The sequence below is a fragment of the Oncorhynchus masou genome, chromosome 6 (genome assembly GCF_036934945.1).
Source record: "Oncorhynchus masou masou isolate Uvic2021 chromosome 6, UVic_Omas_1.1, whole genome shotgun sequence".
Classification (NCBI taxonomy): domain Eukaryota; kingdom Metazoa; phylum Chordata; class Actinopteri; order Salmoniformes; family Salmonidae; genus Oncorhynchus; species Oncorhynchus masou.
In genome coordinates this window covers 79411350-79430007 of record NC_088217.1, presented here as the reverse complement: position 1 = coordinate 79430007, position 18658 = coordinate 79411350, and the positions used below count along the sequence as shown (strand labels likewise).

General features: G+C 43.9%; 2 protein-coding genes across 3 annotated transcripts in view; both read right to left on the bottom strand.

Annotated features, from left to right (window-relative positions):
* LOC135542731 (guanine nucleotide exchange factor DBS-like) overlaps nucleotides 1-4826 on the bottom strand; it is an 80136-nt gene extending 75310 nt beyond the window's left edge. Inside the window, exon 1 of the mRNA XM_064969880.1 lies at nucleotides 4403-4826. Coding sequence (XP_064825952.1) covers nucleotides 4403-4574 — 172 coding nt within the window. The 5' untranslated portion in view covers nucleotides 4575-4826. The remainder of the gene's footprint in view (nucleotides 1-4402) is intronic.
* Nucleotides 4827-9213: 4387 nt separating this feature from the next.
* Nucleotides 9214-18658, bottom strand: part of tubgcp3 (tubulin gamma complex component 3) — a 30075-nt gene continuing 20630 nt past the window's right edge. For both annotated transcript variants that reach the window (XM_064969878.1, XM_064969879.1), the window contains exons 16-21: nucleotides 17104-17239; nucleotides 16823-16911; nucleotides 16541-16672; nucleotides 15860-16000; nucleotides 11505-11621; nucleotides 9214-11194 (exon numbers count right to left, since the gene is read on the bottom strand). In XM_064969878.1, the coding sequence (XP_064825950.1) occupies nucleotides 11033-11194; nucleotides 11505-11621; nucleotides 15860-16000; nucleotides 16541-16672; nucleotides 16823-16911; nucleotides 17104-17239 (777 nt within the window). In that variant the 3' untranslated portion in view covers nucleotides 9214-11032. The remainder of the gene's footprint in view (nucleotides 11195-11504; nucleotides 11622-15859; nucleotides 16001-16540; nucleotides 16673-16822; nucleotides 16912-17103; nucleotides 17240-18658) is intronic.

The following is an 18658-nucleotide window of genomic DNA, read 5'->3' as shown; positions in this document are numbered from 1 at the left end:
TCAACGAGTCTCCCAACTAGAGGTCGACCGATTAATTGGAATGGCCGATTAATTAGGGCCGATTTCAAGTTTTCATAACAATCAGAAATCTGTATTTTTGGACACCGATTTGCAGATTTTTTTTTTACACCTTTATTTAATCTTTATATAACTAGACAAGTCAGTTAAGAGCACATTCTTAACGGCCTAGGAACGGTGGGTTAACTGCCTCGTTCAGGGGCAGAATGACAGATTTTCACCTTGTCAGCTCGGGGGATCCAATCTTGCAACATTACAGTTAACCAGTCCAACGCAATAACGACCTGCCTCTCTCTCGTTGCACTCCACAAGGAGATTAGCTGTTATGCAATGCAGTAAGCCAAGGTAAGTTGCTAGCTAGCATTAAATTTATCTTATGAAAAACAATCAATCATAATCACTAGTTAACTACACATGGTTGATGATGTTACTTGATTGATATTATCTAGCATGTCCTGTGTTGCATATAATCTGACTGAGCATACAAGCATACAAGTATCTGACTGATACAGTGGGAGGCAGAAGCAGGCGCGTAAACACTCATTCAAACAGCACTTTGGTGTGTTTTGCCAGCAGCTCTTCGTTGTGCGTCAAGCATGGCGCTGTTTATGACTTCAAACCTATCAATTCTCGAGATGAGGCTGGTGTGACCGAAGTGAAATGGCTGGCTAGTTAGCGCGCGCTAATAGCGTTTCAAACTTCACTCGCTCTGAGCCTTAGGGTGGTTGTTTCCCTTGCTCTGCATGGGTAACGCTGCTTCGATGTGGTGGCTGTTGTCGTTGTGTTGCTGGTTCGAGCCCAGGGAGGAGCGAGGAGAGGGACGGAAGCTATACTGTTACACTGGCAATACTAAAGTGCCTATAAGAACATCCAATAGTCAAAGGTTAATGAAATACAAATGGTATAGAGGGAAATAGTCCTATAATAACTACAACCTAAAACTTCTTACCTGGGAATATTGAAGACTCATGTTAAAAGGAACCACCAGCTTTCATATGTTCTCATGTTCTGAGCAAGGAACTGAAACGTTAGCTTTCTTACATGGCACATATTGCACTTTTACGTTCTTCTCCAACACTTTGTTTTTGCATTATTTAAACCAAATTGAACATGTTTCATTATCTACTTGAGGCTAAATTGATTTTATTGATGTATTATATTAAGATAAAATAAGTGTTAATTCAGTACAAATTCTTATTTTTTATTATTATTATAAATTGGCCGATTAATCGGTATCGGCTTTTTTGGTCCTCCAATAATCGGTATCGGCGTTGAAAAATCATAATCGGTCAACCTCTACTTCCAACGTAATGTTAACACTTGAACATTACTAACCTGAAACAAACCAAAAGGGAATATTTCACTGCCACTCATAGAACCACTGACCTCAGACCACTGACCTGACTGCTCCTACAGCTCTGTCTCAGACCAGCAACAGAACCACTGACCTGACTGCTCCTACAGCTCTGTCTCAGACCAGCAGCAGAACCACTGACCTGAATGCTCCTACAGCTCTGTCTCAGACCAGCAGCAGAACCACTGACCTGAATGCTCCTACAGCTCTGTCTCAGACCAGCAGCAGAACCACTGACCTGAATGCTCTACAGCTCTGTCTCAGACCAGTAGCAGAACCACTGACCTGACTGCTCCTACAGCTCTGTCACAGACCAGCAGCAGAACCACTGACCTCGGGCCATTGACCTGAGTGCTCCTGCAGCTCTGTCTCTTCTTATTCCAGCAGCAGAAACGGCCAGCTGCCATCCTGGCCCAATCACACACAACAGAGATTATCTAGTGTACAAAACTTGTGAATGGAGGCCAGTAGTTGTAACTACAGCACTATAGGAAATACTCTCAGTATGTTGACCTCTACAACTGTTTCAGCTCTTCACAGGGTGGTTCCAGAGAGGTTATCCATTAAATCAAATCACATTTTATTGTTCACATACACGTGAGTAGCAGATGATATTGCGGGTGTAGCGAAATGCTTGTGCTTCTAGCTCTGACAGTGCAGTAATATCTAACAAGTAATATCTAACAAATTACACAACATACACCCAATACACACAAATTAAGTAGGAATGAATTAAAACTATATACATATGGACGAGCGATGTCAGAGTGGAACGGATACAGAGCGGATACAGTAGAATAGCATAGGGAAAAAACCTGTATATTCATACATTGTTAATGTTATTAATGACTATTGTAGCTGGAAACGGCTGATTTTTAATGGAATATCTACATAGGCGTACAGGGGCCCATTATCAGCAACCATCACTCCTGTGTTCCAATGGCACGTTGTGTTAGCTAATCCAAGTTTACCATTTTAAAAGGCTAATTGATCATTAGAAACCCCTTTTGCAATTATTAACCCCTTCATGATTGAGTTGGAGGCGTGCTTGGCCACGCAGTCAGGGAGTACAGGAGGGGGTTGAGCACGCACCCTTGTGGGGCCCCAGTGTTGAGGATCAGCGAAGTGGAGATGTTGTTTCCTAACTTCACCACCTGGGGGCGGCCCGTCAGGAAGTCCAGGACACAGTTGCACAGGGCGGTGTTGAGACCCAGGGCCTCAAGCTTAATGATGAGCTTGCAGGATACTATGGTGTTGAATGCTGAGCTATAGTTAATGAACAGCATTCTTACATAGGTATTCCTCTTGTCCAGATGGGATAGGGCAGAGTGCAGAGTGATGGCAATTGCATCGTCTGTGGGTCTTTTGAAGTGGGTCTAGAGTGGCAGGTAAGGTGATATGATCCTTGACTAGTCTTTCAAAGCACTTCATGATGACAGAGGTGAGTGCTACGGGTGATAGTCATTAAGTTCTGTTACCTCTGAGTACAGGAACAATGGTGGCCATCTTGAAGCATGTGGGGACAGCAGACTTGGATAGGGAGAGATTGAATATGTGCATGCCTGGGTGGTGTGCACGCCTCCTAAGTCGAACCAGCAGGCCGCCTCGAATGCCTCTCCTTCGCCGACTATGTTTTGGGTCGGCCTCCGGAATAAGTTCAATTGCTCTGGAGAGAGTGAACAAAGGGATCTGGCTCCAGGAAAGTCGTAATCCTGGTCGTAATGCTGGAAGTTCTGGTGAGTTACCGCCGCTCTAATATCCAATAGTTCTTCCCGGCTGTATGTAATGACAAAACATTTCCTGAGCTAATAACATAAAAAAAATTGTACTTATAATAACAAAAATACTGCAAAGTTTTCTAAGAGGTAGTTGAGATGCTGCCACGACGCCGCCAAACATACCCTCGTAAAACCGACTACCCTACCGATACTCAATTTCGGAGGTGTCATTTACAAAATAGCCTCCAACATTCTACTCAGCAAACTGGATGCAGTCTTTCACAGTGCCATTCGTTTTGTCACCAAAGCCCCATATACCACCCACCACTGTGACCTGTATGCTCTAGTCGGCTGGCCCTCGCTACATATTCATCGCCAGACCCACTGGCTCCAGGTCATCTATAAGTCTATGCTCGGTAAAGCTCCACCTTATCTCAGCTCACTGGTCACGATAACAAAACCCACCCGTATTATGCGCTCCAGCAGGTATATCTCACTGGTCATCCCCAAAGCCAACACCTCCTTTGGCCTCCTTTCCTTCCAGTTCTCTGCTGCCAATGACTGGAACGAATTGCAAAAATTGCTGAAGCTGGAGACTTATATTTCCCTCACTAACTTTAAACATCAGCTATCTGAGCAGCTAACCAATCGCTGCAGCTGTACATAGCCCATCTGTAAATAGCCCATCCAATCTACCTACCTCATCCCCATATTGTTTTTACTTACTTTTCTGCTCTTTTGCACACCAGTATTTCTACTTGCACATCATCATCTGCACATCTATCACTCCAGTGTTAATTTGCTAAATGGTAATTACTTCCCTTCTATGGCCTATTTCTTGCCTTACCTCCTCACGCCATTTGCACACACTGTATATAGACTCTTTTTTTCTATTGTGTTATTGACTGTACGCTTGTTTATTCCATGTTTAACTCTGTGTTGTTGTTTGTGTCGCACTGCTTTGGCCAGGTCGCAGCTGTAAAGGAGAATTTGTTCTCAACTAGCTACCTGGTTAAATACAGGTGAAATTAAAATAAAATCTCCTTCGGCGCCATCTTCATCAGCTGGATATCAGGGTCATGTGAGGCAATGAACTCGAGGGCAAGTACTGCACTTCATTAAACCACCCAAGTAGCTGCAGGGAGATTCCTGTAGCAGCCATTTCAAACTGACGGTAGCTTTCTGTAAACACAGGCCGACAACAGCGTTTCACACACACACAGACTTATGCACGCACACACACAGTCCTCAAAAGAACGCCCCACAGAAGCACACCCAGGGTCCGATGCACACACACACACACACTCCTAACCTGTGTCCCGGCGGTCCCAGTAGGTGCTCTTGCGTCTGTAGCTGAGGTTGTGTGTAGCTCTGTGGGCCAGGACAATGACAGACAGGCTGTGTAGGACCTGACCCAGTCTGGACAACAGATGTGATGAAGCCTCCTGCAGCTGTCCCTGACGCACAAACTCCGCCAGAGACATGACAGAGTGTGTGAGGGAGAGAGTGTGTGTGTATGCAGCTTCGTGGGTGAGTGTTCCGGAGTCCCCAAGTCGAGCCAAGCTGCACTAAGCTACACTCAGTGTGTATTCCAGTCTCTCCAAATCAAGTCTAAATGAGTCAAACCAAGCTGCACTGGTCCAACCAGTGCTTCTCATTCCTCCACTCCTCAGCCAGTCTGTCTGTGACTGTGTGTGTGCCTGGGTAACACATCTTAGTGGTGGTGGTACGTCCGGTTGACAGCAGAGAGGAAGAGAGGGGTGGGACCCGGGACGGGGGATGGAGGGAACACAGCGCTGGCTGCTGTTTAGGACCACCAATCCCCTTCTGCTGCGCTAATTATACCAACAGCCAGCCAAGTGTAATCTGTGCATGCTCAGGGACCAACGCACGCACGTACGTATGCATGCGCACACAGACAGTTTACAATGTGAGCACACTGTGAACAATGCCATTGTCCACTTCCTCCACAGCAGCACCAAACCAAGGCTGTGACAATAAAGGACGCATTAGTTCCAGATTCAGAGACTCCTCAACATCAGGACTCTCTCTTTCCTCAGTCAACTCTATTGCCTTGGCCTACCACATCTGGTAGCATGATCTGCAGCCAGACATACAGTGGGTATCCCTCCACACAAGATGGGTATTCTCCACCCCCCTCTCATCACATAGAAACAAACTGCGATTTACAGAGCCAATCACCCAGTACAATATCCCTGGGTAGTCAATGGATCTCTGATGCCTTTCACAAGCAGGCTCTCTGTGCGACTCTCTCGGTCTGTCTGGAGAAACACTTCATTATCACACAACAGAGCCAACACTCTAGACACAGACAGAGGGAATGGCAGCTACTGTACACCAGGCACTTATTTCATTATGGAAAATGTTCAGAGTTGTAATAGAAATGTATGTTCTATGACTGACAGATTATTTCCCCATGATAGGAAGTTAGAAAGGTCCTTGTCTGCACAATGTATCTCCATCTGCCTGGAATATAAATTCAGCTGAATTTTTCGAGCACTTCTGAGGTACGGACACTTCTGACAAGCTTTGATTTTGGTGTGAACTACTCCGTTAAAAAGGGATAGTTCTCCCAAAGCTAGTCCATGGACAAGGTAAGAAAGTAATCCATGTTTTGATTGTGTACCTGGCCACTGTCTCCAAACTGTTTAGATTTTTTTTAGCAAACGCCAGCATAAGCCAATACCCCAGATATTAGCATTTTTTGCTTAGCTCAAAAAATGTACTTTAAGATGAACTATTGTTTGGAAATGTGGGTGAACTATCCCTTTAAGTGGGTCTATTCCCCCCCAACAGCAGCAGCTTCCTATACATTAGGTCTCCAGTCTGGGCCAAACTTGACTCCAGGCCAGACAGCTGAGGCTGAGGAGTGGTGTGACAACAGCTGATACAACCCCTCCAACCCCCCGCCCGATACCCCCGTCCAACAACTATCCAAGGCTTACTCTGGTAATCTAACTAGAGTTTCCCAAACATGAAGTATCTCACAAACCTGTATACTGGCCGCGACTGAATGGGACACTAAAGACCAAGGGTGGGCAAACTTTATGGCTCGAGGGCCACATCAGGATTTTGAAATTCAACAGAGGGACACATTTTTTAGGGGACCAATTGTTTGTTCAAATCAATTTGCGGGGGCCTCCCGAGTGGCACAGCGATTTAAGGCACTGCATTGCAGGAGATTAGAATTCTCCTGAACACAGTTCTTACAGATAAGAATCAAGGAGATTAGAATTCTCCTGAACACAGTTCTTACAGATAAGAATCAAGGAGATTAGAATTCTCCTGAACACAGTTCTTACAGTTAAGAATCAAGGAGATTAGAATTCTCCTGAACACAGTTCTTACAGATAAGAATCAAGGAGATTAGAATTCTCCTGAACACAGTTCTTACAGTTAAGAATCAAGGAGATTAGAATTCTCCTGAACACAGTTCTTACAGATAAGAATCAAGGAGATTAGAATTCTCCTGAACACAGTTCTTACAGATAAGAATCAAGGAGATTAGAATTCTCCTGAACACAGTTCTTACAGTTAAGAATCAAGGAGATTAGAATTCTCCTGAACACAATTCTTACAGTTAAGAATCAAGGAGATTAGAATTCTCCTGAACACAGTTCTTACAGATAAGAATCAAGGAGATTAGAATTCTCCTGAACACAGTTCTTACAGTTAAGAATCAAGGAGATTAGAATTCTCCTGAACACAATTCTTACAGTTAAGAATCAAGGAGATTAGAATTCTCCTGAACACAGTTCTTACAGATAAGAATCAAGGAGATTAGAATTCTCCTGAACACAGTTCTTACAGTTAAGAATCAAGGAGATTAGAATTCTCCTGAACACAATTCTTACAGTTAAGAATCAAGGAGATTAGAATTCTCCTGAACACAGTTCTTACAGTTAAGAATCAAGGAGATTAGAATTCTCCTGAACACAGTTCTTACAGTTAAGAATCAAGGAGATTAGAATTCTCCTGAACACAGTTCTTACAGTTAAGAATCAAGGAGATTAGAATTCTCCTGAACACAGTTCTTACAGTTAAGAATCAAGGAGATTAGAATTCTCCTGAACACAATTCTTACAATTAAGAATCAAGTCATTATGAGTTGCAAATGGGAACTTAAGAAGATATGGAGATTCATCTCTAATACTGTACATGAAAAAGGGACTATTACTTAATTGACAATCATTCATGCAATCCCTCATTGTTTGGCTGAAGGCATTTTTGCTGAAGGCATGAGGCTCACCCCTCTCATGAATTAACCATGAGTTTTATGTGGTCACTCTCACCTAGTTCACTATTCATCATTGTCCTACACTTTATTATCTTACAGATGATCACGGCCACAGGTTCATCACAGGGTCAGTAGGGACCTTCCAGAAAGTTACACAGAGACACAGATCCATTCCCTCAGTGACTTTGATAAGCCTAACATCTCATATTCAGCCAGAATTCACAGGTGGTGTGTAAACCGTACAAGAACACCACTAAAAGTGTCCTGTATAGCTAGTACATATCATCAACTGAGGATAAAAAACAATGTGTGGTAAAAGCGGAGGTTGATCTGTGTGTAAACAGAGCTTGGTATCCTCTCTGCCTCAAGATGGCTGCTGGAGGCCAGAACATCACATTTAATAAAGAACAGCAACACTGACCTAGTTATTTTTGTTTTATTTAGCAGACGCTCTGGGACTTACAGGAGCAATTAGGGTTAAGTGCCTTGCTCAATGGCACATCGGCAGATATGTTCACCTAGTCAGCTAGGGGATTCAAACCAGCAACCTTTCGGTTTGTGGCCCAACAGTCTTAATCGCTAGCAGTTACACGTCACACATCAAATGCTCTTTGGCTGGCTCTTTGGCTACGGAGCTGGGAAATAGTGCCCTTGTGACATGCAAGGCTGCTTCAGGGACCACACACACACTTGCATTTTCTCTGACTGCTTGATGTGGCTGCCGGCAACACCAGCAGGAGAGTTTGATTCATGTCATCTTAAAATGGTCTTTCACCCCTTCCTCCACTCTGCCTGCCAGTGGTTGTAGTGGATCAGACAATGCATCTATGGATCAGAGCTATAAAGCATTTTATGAAATATACCGATCCCGAGATCAGCTAATTAAGTTTGCCACCAGCAACAGACACACAGGCACCAGAACACAGACAACAAACAGGGATACTAATGAAACAAAGTGAGTTAGTGTAAAGAACAAGAACGCCATTCATCTCAATGGGGGGGGGGGGGGGACATAGTGTCATGGGTCTTGTGACGTGTCCAAATAGAGCCAGGCTGCAGTGAGACATGCATTGACATTGTGACACCTCTCCTACTAAATATATCGCTACTTAATAAAGCTGCTCTGTGACGGTCTATTCTACTCCAACACACAGCAAAATACTTGAGAGCTGAATACGTATCATATTGTGGATAGAAAAGTGAATCCATGGTTTCACAGATCAACATGAGCGATCATTAATGAATCGGTACTAAACGTCATCTCGCCTTTGAGCTACACTGCCACCACGTGGTTAAATACTCAAACTCATTCTACCTCAAATATCTTAAAACAGCTCTTGTTGGAAGTGTCTAGCTAGTACAAGTGTAGCTACTACTACTGTATACTCCAGTTATCTGTAATATTGTTTGTTTTCTAACCATGACAGTTGTCTAAACATGATTTACTTACTAGATTCAAACAAGCGGGAATTGACATTGACAAGTCTGTGCGTCAAGTTCTACCTACCTAGAAAACATTATCTGAAGTCTGCCCCGTTCATGTCGACTACTTTCCAAGTTTCTAAAATCACTTCAATGTTAACTATAAGTAAACGTACCTGCTGTATCGTGGATTTCCACTGTATAACTTCACATGCGTTCTGCTGCGTTCTCGAAATCCAGCACAATGGCCAAGTCACATGCATCCTTCAAACTAATTAGTCCTCAACTCTGAATGCGTCCTGCAAGAAAAAAAAAACTCACCGGGAGCGTGATGTATTGAATTAAATTTATTAGAAATACCTTCTTTCTTTTGACAAAGGCCCACTTATAGTTTACTCAGAATGCACCCCTGATGCTGACAAAAAAAAACAAAGTACAAACTGTTAAAAAACTTGACTTTATTATTAAAGAGATGACAGGATGTTTGTGTCCATGGCATGTCATTTCTATACATCTGTGCTATACAATGGACAGGATTTACAGACAGAGGTCTTGCAGTAGCATCTTCTCTTGGCACACCCCGATGAGAACTTGTGATTGGACAGAAAGACAGGGGAGCCTGCTGGGAGAGGTTAAAACACTAAAACGGTACATCTCTAACTCTGCATCTCAAATGGCACCCTATTATGTATGGTGCCATTTAGGACGCAGACAATAGCTTCCTTGCCTCCTTTCCTTCATCTGCTCTGCTGACAGGTGAATGAAAGCAAGTCCTGGTAAGCATCTTCCATATCGCTTTCAGATCAGTGAAAAGGGAAGGGAGGCGAGGAAGCCACCTCTGACTATTGAGATGCACCCGAATACTACAGTATAGTCCATCATAGGGGGGCTTTGAAAGGCTAGTTTTGTCACTATACAGTTACCATTCCACTTGTAGCTTCTTCAAGGTTTAATGTCGCACTATGACAAAAGTATTTTCCCAGGTTTGTCTGAGTGGTCAGGAGAGAAAAGTGGCATAAGTTGGGTGCAACACGTTTGACAAATCTGTCTTGTACAATTAAGGAATTGAGCTGGTTCAACATGACAGATTCACAAGCAGATGCCACAGTCTGCAAGGAGAATCAAGAGAAACCCAGTTAAAATGATACAAAACACAAATAAAATCCTAACGTCCGTCAGTCTTTTAGCCTTAGGGGCTGTGGGCATTGTTTTTGAATCTCTTTAGAGGTGGGTGGGAGCCTGCTGTGTTTGTTCCATAATACAGTTGTTAAACAGCTATAACAGTGTTTATTAACAAGTATAAAACACACCGCAGACTTTAAGACACTGGTATGAAAAATAAACAAATGTCAGTAAGAAAACCTAAACAAAATATTCACAGAACATGTAAACAAACCAATCAAATCAAGACATTCTGTTCATTATCAAATGTACAATATGAAATTCACACGGTGATGGTAGCCTATCAGACACCTCAAAGAGGTGAGGGTGAACACAGCTGGAGGCAGACTACTAAAATGACAGGCTTCTAAAACCACACCTCCCAAGAGGGGACTGTGAAAGAGTGGGAAAAGTGGATGTGTGTGTATGGTGAATTGAGCGTGTGTGTTTGTTTGTGTGAGTAATTTGCCAATGACATTGGGGGAGGAGGCAGGGTTTCAAAATGTTCTGTTTGTTTATGTCATAGTGAAATGAATCCCAGTTAGCCCTATTTGTCTCGAGGTGTTTAAATGCAGGGCCAAATGGAATCTGTGAAGTCATCCTCCTATGGGTTCTCTTTCCAGAGCTCCAACTTTCCGACCTGAAGATCACTGAACAGACAACTGGGAATTCTGAAAAAAACTAGGTCAAATCATGACGTCAGTGACCTTCAGGTAGGAAAGTCGGAGCTCTGGAAAGAGGCCCGAGTTCCCGACTTGGAATTCCGAGTTGGATGACCGTTCAAAAGATTTTTCCCAGTTGGAGCTTGTTTTTTACAGAGTTCCCAATTGTTTTGAACGCACTGAAGTCGGAGATTTCAGAGTTCCTAGTTGTTTTGAATGCGGTATTATCTCCACCTGGCTCTATTATGATGTCATCTCAACAGATTCTGTCTGGCTCTTTTGTGATGTCAATGTTCTGTCTGGTTCTATTGTGATGTCATCACAACAGATTCCATCTAGCCCTACTTTGATGTCATCTTCATGTCATATATAAATACTATCAAGGCAGATTCCATGTGGCTCTCGGTCTCTATGTTGTGACATGGTGGTGTGCGTCAGGTCAGATGTTGGAGGGCCGTCGGCCCCTGGTGGCCCCCAGTGAGGCCCTCAGACGGGGGTCTCTGGCCCGGTAGTGCTCGTTGAAGTCCAGTCTGAAGCTGAGGAAGCGCAGGCTCTCGTCTGGACTAGTCATTATCAGCACCAAGAACTGCTGCACTATGCCCTGAGAAGGAGCACAACCAACCACAGATGTTATCCACTGAACACTACCACAGACAACCAGACGGTCCTATCCACTGAACACTACCACAGACACCTAGACGGTCCTATCCACTGAACACTATACATGGAGGAGGTTTAATACCCTGACCAAGTGAGATATACATGGAGGAGGTTTAATACCCTGACCGAGTGAGATATACATGGAGGAGGTACAGACAACCAGACAGTCCTATCCACTGAACACTACCACAGACAACCAGACTGTCCTAGTGAAAGCCACTGTGGCAGTGAGAAGAGAGTAAGACCCATACCTGATAGAAGTGTGTTAGTATCCGTAGCTGAGAGCGCATTTTTGGTATGGTTTCCTGGAACTCTTGGATCCTCCTGTTCTCCTCTGCCTCCTGTTCAGCCGTCACGCCCCACTCACCCTGAAAACACACACACAGACAGGCAACATTAGAGGTGTCAAGTTTCAGAAGGAACTTTGTTGTTGCAGCATCAGTGTGGTATCAAAGTGTGGTACCAGAAACCCTAGACCCACTCCAATTTGCATACCGCCCCAACAGATCCACAGACGATGCAATCTCTATTGCACTTCACACTGCCCTTTCCCACCTGGACAAATGGAACACCTACGTGAGAATGCTATCATTGACTACAGCTCAGCGTTCAACACCATAGTGCCATCAAAGCTCATCAATAAGCTAAGGACCATGGGACTAAACACCTCCCTCTGCAACTGGATCCTGGACTTCCTGACAGGCTGCCCCAGGTGGTAAGGGTAGGTAACAACACATCTGCCACGCTGATCCTCAGCACAGGGGCCCCTCAGGGGTGCGTGCTCAGTCCACTCCTGTACTCCCTGTTCACTCATGACTGCACGGCCAGGCACGACTCCAACACTATCCTTAAGTTTGCCGATGACACAACAGTGTAAGGCCTGATCACCGACAACGACGAGACAGTCTATAGGGAGGAGGTCAAAGACCTGGCCGTGTGGTGCCAGGACAACAACCTCTCCCTCAATGTGACCAAGACTAAGGAGATTGTGGACTACAGGAAAAGGAGCACCGAGCACGTCCCCATTCTCATCGACGGGCTGTAGTGGAGCAGGTTGAGAGCTTCAAATTCCTTGGTGTCCACATCACCAACAAACTAACATGGTCCAAGCACACCAACACAGTCGTGAAGAGGGCACGACAAAACCTATTCCCCCTCAGGAGACTGAAAAGATTTGGAATGGGTCCTCAGATCCTCAAAATATTCTACAGCTGCAACATCGAGAGAATCCTGACTGGTTGCAACACTGCCTGGTATGGTAACTGCTTGGCCTCCGACCGCAAGGCACTACAGAGGGTAGTGCGTACGGCCCAGTACATCACTGGGGCCAAGCTTCCTGCCATCCAGGACCTCTATACCAGGCGTTGTCAGAGGAAGGCCCTTAAAATTCTCCAGCCACCCTAGTCATAGACTGTTCTCTCTGCTACCAGACGTCAAGCGGTCCCGGAACGCAAAGTCTAGGTCCAAGAGGCTTCTAAACAGCTTCTACCCCCAAGCCATAAGACTCCTGAATATCTAATCAAATGGTACCCAGACTATTTGCTTGCCCCCCTTTTACACCGCCGCTACTCTCTGTTGTTATCATCTATACATAGTCACTTTAATAAGTCTACCTACATGTACATATTACCTCAACTAACCGGTGCCCCCGCACATTGACTCTGCATCAGTACCCCCCTGTATATAGTCTCGTTATTTTACTGCTGCTCTTTAAATTACTTGTTACTTTTATTTCTTATCTGAATATTTTTTAACTGCATTGTTGGTTCGGGGCTTGTAAGTAAGCATTTCACTGTAAGGTCTACACCTGTTGTATTCGGCGCATGTGACTAATACAATTTGATTTGAAAGAGTAACTGAGTAACTAACACCCACACTAAACTGTTACAGATTCCCACTCTATGACCCCAGCATTCTCCCCATAGAGACATGACCTTCAACGTCTTCTCTACTCACATACTTCTCATTCAAGTAAACACACTCAACGGCCAATATTTAAAGTTAATATAAAATCCAATATCCCCCCGATCACTGACCAACTGCTTCTGTCACCCCAAACCCTCTTACCTTGGACCTCAGTCTTATTTACAAGCTACTTAATGAGAAACTTGGCAAACGCCGAGGCTGTGTTTGTTTTTCTAACACTTAAGAGTTTAATAGTCTGATGCTCAGGGCCTGTTAAATCAATAAAATGACAACAACACCAGCATGGCCAATGGCCATTAAGGGGGGAACTTGAGTTGGCCCCTGGCTGGGTTCCAGACGACTTAGAACAAACAGGACATGGGACTCTGAAGGCTATCATTATAAGTACTTGAATTGGGCCAGTACACACCGGTACTGAAAACCAACACCTCAAAATGTTCTACTGCTTGAGTACCGGCAACCTCTTATAGAATATTGGCTTAAAAATATTGCAGAGTACCGGAACCTAAATATAAACATTGTCAGCCGGTGATTGTCAAGCAAATAACTGCCAGTCTCACAGTAACAGACCGTTAATGAACATTAACGCATTCAGCATCTCCTGGCTTCCACACCGATGCAGACCTTTGGAACGTCTACATTTCAAAAAGTCTATGTAACACAGCCCACACCTTCACAATAAATCCATTCTTTATTTTAGACAGGTCTAAAGAAACATGATATGATGAAAATGTAGTCTATTTCAGAAGAACAGAATAGCATACTCTGAGTTGTCCTTATGAAAGGTCCTGATCTGGCTATGCCAAATGGCTGTGGGCTACACTCATTTAGCAGACAAGATTTGCTTAGAAATCTGTGGCATTATTTTAAAAATGTTTATAGTATGAAGAATACAATTGAACAAAGCTAAATAAAATATAAAGGATGCTTTCTCCAAACGCCCACATGGGCTATTCTGTGTTGAGCAATTAACAAAAGAAACAGGTACTCCTATATGCTTTAATTTAGAGTTATTTAAGTACCTTTAGTTGTGATACAAATGTTGGGCTGTATGTTTTGATTTTTAATACATTCTAAGGCTGCATGATGCGACTCTAATGAGGATTTGAGAAAAGTTGCTTGAAAGGCATGAGCTCTGCTTTGTTTTTTTGTGCAGACTGTACACACTTCATCAGTCTCTCATTCATAATTTGACCTGCACTTGATAATGACTCGAATTTCCCAGCGGCATCCCTTTCGTGTGGCCGTAATGCCCCTAAAAAAAGCAACTCTCACTCACTTGTCTCTCTGTCACATGATCTAGTCTTTCTCACAGGCTACAAGTGAAGACAGACACATCGGGGCGCAACTGCACCCGTCCTTATCCAATTCCGAGGTGCATATTGAAGATATTGGAAGAACTGTCCACATTTACTTTTCGTCAGCCAACAAGATGTGTAGCCCTAACGAACAGCAAAAGCACTAGCCTATGTCAATCTACTATCCCCCATAGTACAAATGTTGACCTATACTATATTTTGTGTGAGAAATAAATATTTCAAACCATCTGGGACAGTTGTGGGATGTAATAGATCAAATTAATACAACCTCTTGCATCAAAGAAACATTTTTTTTACGCAATGAGGCTGACGCAACAGATCAGAACATTTAGCTTAAATTGTTGATAAACTATTAGGCTATTTCCTCACATTATAATCGCAGCAATGCGCACACGGCTACAAGCACAAATGTTCCATTAACTGGAAAACACCATTATCAAAAGTTAATAAAATCATTACATGCATAATCTATAAAAATGTGCATTTTATGGTGAAAATTATCTTACCCAAACTTGAAACTCACACGCTGCGTATTTATGCCAGTTAGGCTCTACACCCATTGTAAAGCGAATTAATCTGATTAATTTTAAGAAGTTATTTGGCCACTTTAGTTGTGATACAAACCCTATCAAAATATATAGGCCTATGGGCTAGGCTACATGAGGTGTGGGACTATGATAGAAAAAGTTGCAAAAAAAAGTGATAATATATCATTCTTAAGTGATAGGCTAATATTGTCACCCATCAGACTATTCTTGATTTAATCTGGTCTTTACATATACTAAATAATATATGTGAAATCTGTTTTGATTTAGAATGGACCATTACCATGCACCTGTCTCAAAACTGGGGCAGAGGGATAAAAATCTAGGCACTTAAATAGCAAATTGAGACGCATTTATTTTCATGCCAGGTAGTAGGCTATACTCTTGTTGTACATATAAGCAATGTGCTTAATATTAGGAAAGTTTCAAAAATCAAATATAGTAGGCCTAGCCAATATAAAGCTGATGGGATCCTCCTCTTTTTAATAGAAGCCATCACTCTGTTTTCTCACACAATTGCATAGCCTATAGAAATGTTGCGCAACATGAGCTCTCATGAAGTGTTTGATTAGATTTTCAATTACATTTGCGTTGATTTTAGAGTGCTGAGTACCAGGCAGTTAGCAAGTTTAGTAGACTACTAATGAACAGCAGCAGCAGCAGCATCAGAGCTTGGAGAAGCCTAATTACCCTGACTAATCAGTCATGTGGAATTTGACTGCCCTCATGACTGCCGATGTGGCGGTAATACGGTCACCGTAACACCCCTAAGTGCTGGCACCCATTTCAGTCCACTTCAAGCCCCGATCCTTCTACCTCAGAATCCCTCTGCTTCTTCCGCTCCTCGTACTGCAGCCGCAGGGCGAGTTCCTCCAGGGCAGAGCGGTACAGAGAGTCCTGGGCACTCTGGAACTCTATGATCTGGTCAAAGATCGCCCTCAGCTGGTTCAACAAGGACTAGCGGGAGAGAAAAACATTTTAGATGACATTAGAGTTTATTAGTCACATGTACAGGGTCGCAGATGTAATAGCTGGGTACAGGGAAATTCTTAAAGGGATACTTAGAGATTTTGGCAATGAGGCCCTGCATCTAATTCCCCAGAGTCAGATGTACTCGCCGATACCATTTTTTAAGTCTCTGCGTGCACTTTGAAGGAAGTTGCTAACTACCTCTAGCGCAATTTCTAACTTGCGTTAGCACAATGACAAAATCTATGGGTATCTGCTAGCATGCTAGTAGATACGCATAAACTTCCAGTCATTGCGGAAAGACTAGTTAGCATTGGGTCACGAAACTACCTTCAACTTCCTTCATACTGGACACAGAGACATGATAGTTTATCCACAAGTTCATCTGACTCTGGAGAAAATAGATAAAGGGCCTCATTGCCAACATCCCGAAGTATCCCTTTAAGCGCCAACAGTGCAGGTAAAAGAGAAGTGGATGTCAGTAAGTGTCTGTTCGAGTGTATGAGCATACGTGTGTGTGTGTCTCACCCTGCTGTTGGTGTCCAGTAGGCAGCGGGAGATGACAGAGTCTAAGAATCCTTCGTGGGCAGCGATGATGTGGTCTAGATCTTGGGCCTTCTCTACCTTGTTCCACAACTCATCCCAACAACACTCTAGCACCTGTACACACACACACACACACACACACACACACACACACACACACACACACACACACACACACCAGAGACCCAGACAGCCAGGGGAGGAGGGAGAGTGTGAGAGGAGTGAGAGGATTAGAGAGGAAGAAGAAAAAGTACGGCCCCTGACCTCGAAGGTGATGTAGTACTGCATCTGGTGGATGAAGTGGACCATCTCATTGGCCAGGATGTGGCACTGGTGCAGCACGCCAGACAGCTCTGTAACACAACATCTAACATGTTACCCTGGCTGCCTTATCTACAGCTCTTCGGTACATGACTCCCTCTGCTGGAGGTGAGAGGGAACTGCATGGTTTTGTGTGTGTGTGTGTGTGTGTGTGTGTGTGTGTGTGTGTGTGTGCATCATTGTGTTTACTTGATAGCTACCAACGTGTGTGTGTGTGTGTTCACCTGGCATGCTCTTAAGCAGCTTGGCGTTGCACATCTGTCCCTTCCAGATGTCGGTGAGGATGTACTCCATACGCTTGGCACGCCACAGGAAGTTGAACACCCGCAGGTAGTGGCTCATGCACTCCCGTGTGAACACCTGCCACAGCCAGAACCAGCAAGAGAAACAGAAAGCAAGAAGAGAGAGACAAATTAGACAGCGTGAACACACAGGGTAGCACCTGTCACAGGGTAGCACCTGTCACAGGGTAGCACCTGTCACAGGGTAGCACAGCATTTACACATGTTCTCTCACCACATCACAGAACAACACAAAACCAGCCAGCACTGGACTTCATCTAACATGGTTGACTGGTGGCCTTTGAATGAACATGTACAGTGGGGCAAAAAAGTATTTAGTCAGCCACCAATTGTGCAAGTTCTCCCACTTAAAAAGATGAGGCCTGTAATTTTCATCATAGGTACACTTCAACTATGACAGACAAAATGAGAAAAAAAATCCAGAAAATCACATTGTAGGATTTTTAATTAATTAATTTGCATATTATGGTGGAAAATAAGTATTTGGTCACCTACAAACAAGCAAGACTTCTGGCTCTCACAGGCTCCTCTGTCCTCCACTCGTTACCTGTATTAATGGCACCTGTTTGAACTTGTTATCAGTATAAACAACACCTGTCCACAACAACACTCCAAACTCCACTATGGCCAACACCAAAGAGCTGTCAAAGGACACCAGAAACAAAATTGTAGACCTGCACCAGGCTGGGAAGACTGAATCTGCAATAGGTAAGCAGCTTGGTTTGAAGAAATCAACTGTGGAAGCAATTATTAGGAAATGGAAGACATACAAGACCACTGATAATCTCCCTCGATCTGGGGCTCCACGCAAGATCTCACCCCGTGGGGTCAAAATGATCACAAGAACGGTGAGCAAAAATCCCAGAACCACATTGGGGGACCTAGTGAATGACCTGCTGAGAGCTGGGACCAAAGTAACAAAGCCTACCATCAGTAACACACTACGCCGCCAGGGACTCAAATCCTGCAGTGCCAGATGTGTCCCCTGCTTAAGCCAGTACATGTATAGGCCCGTCTGAAGTTTGCTAGAGAGCATTTGGATGATCCAGAAAAAGATTGGGAGAATGTCATACGGTCAGATGAAACCAAAATAGAACTTTTTGGTAAAAACTCAACTCGTCGTGTTTGGAGGACAAAGAATGCTGAGTTGCATCCAAAGAACACCATACCTACTGTGAAGCATGGGGGTGGAAACATCATGCTTTGGGGCTGTTTCTCTGCAAAGGGACCAGGACGACTGATCCGTGTAAAGGAAAGAATGAATGGGGCCATGTATCGTGAGATTTTAGGTGAAAAACTCCTTCCATCAGCAAGGGCATTGAAGATGAAACGTGGCTGGGTCTTTCAGTATGACAATGATCCCAAACACACCGCCCGGGCAACGAAGGAGTGGCTTCGTAAGAAGCATTTCAAGGTCCTGGAGTGGCCTAGCCAGTCTCCAGATCTCAACCCCATAGAAAATCTTTGGAGGGAGTTG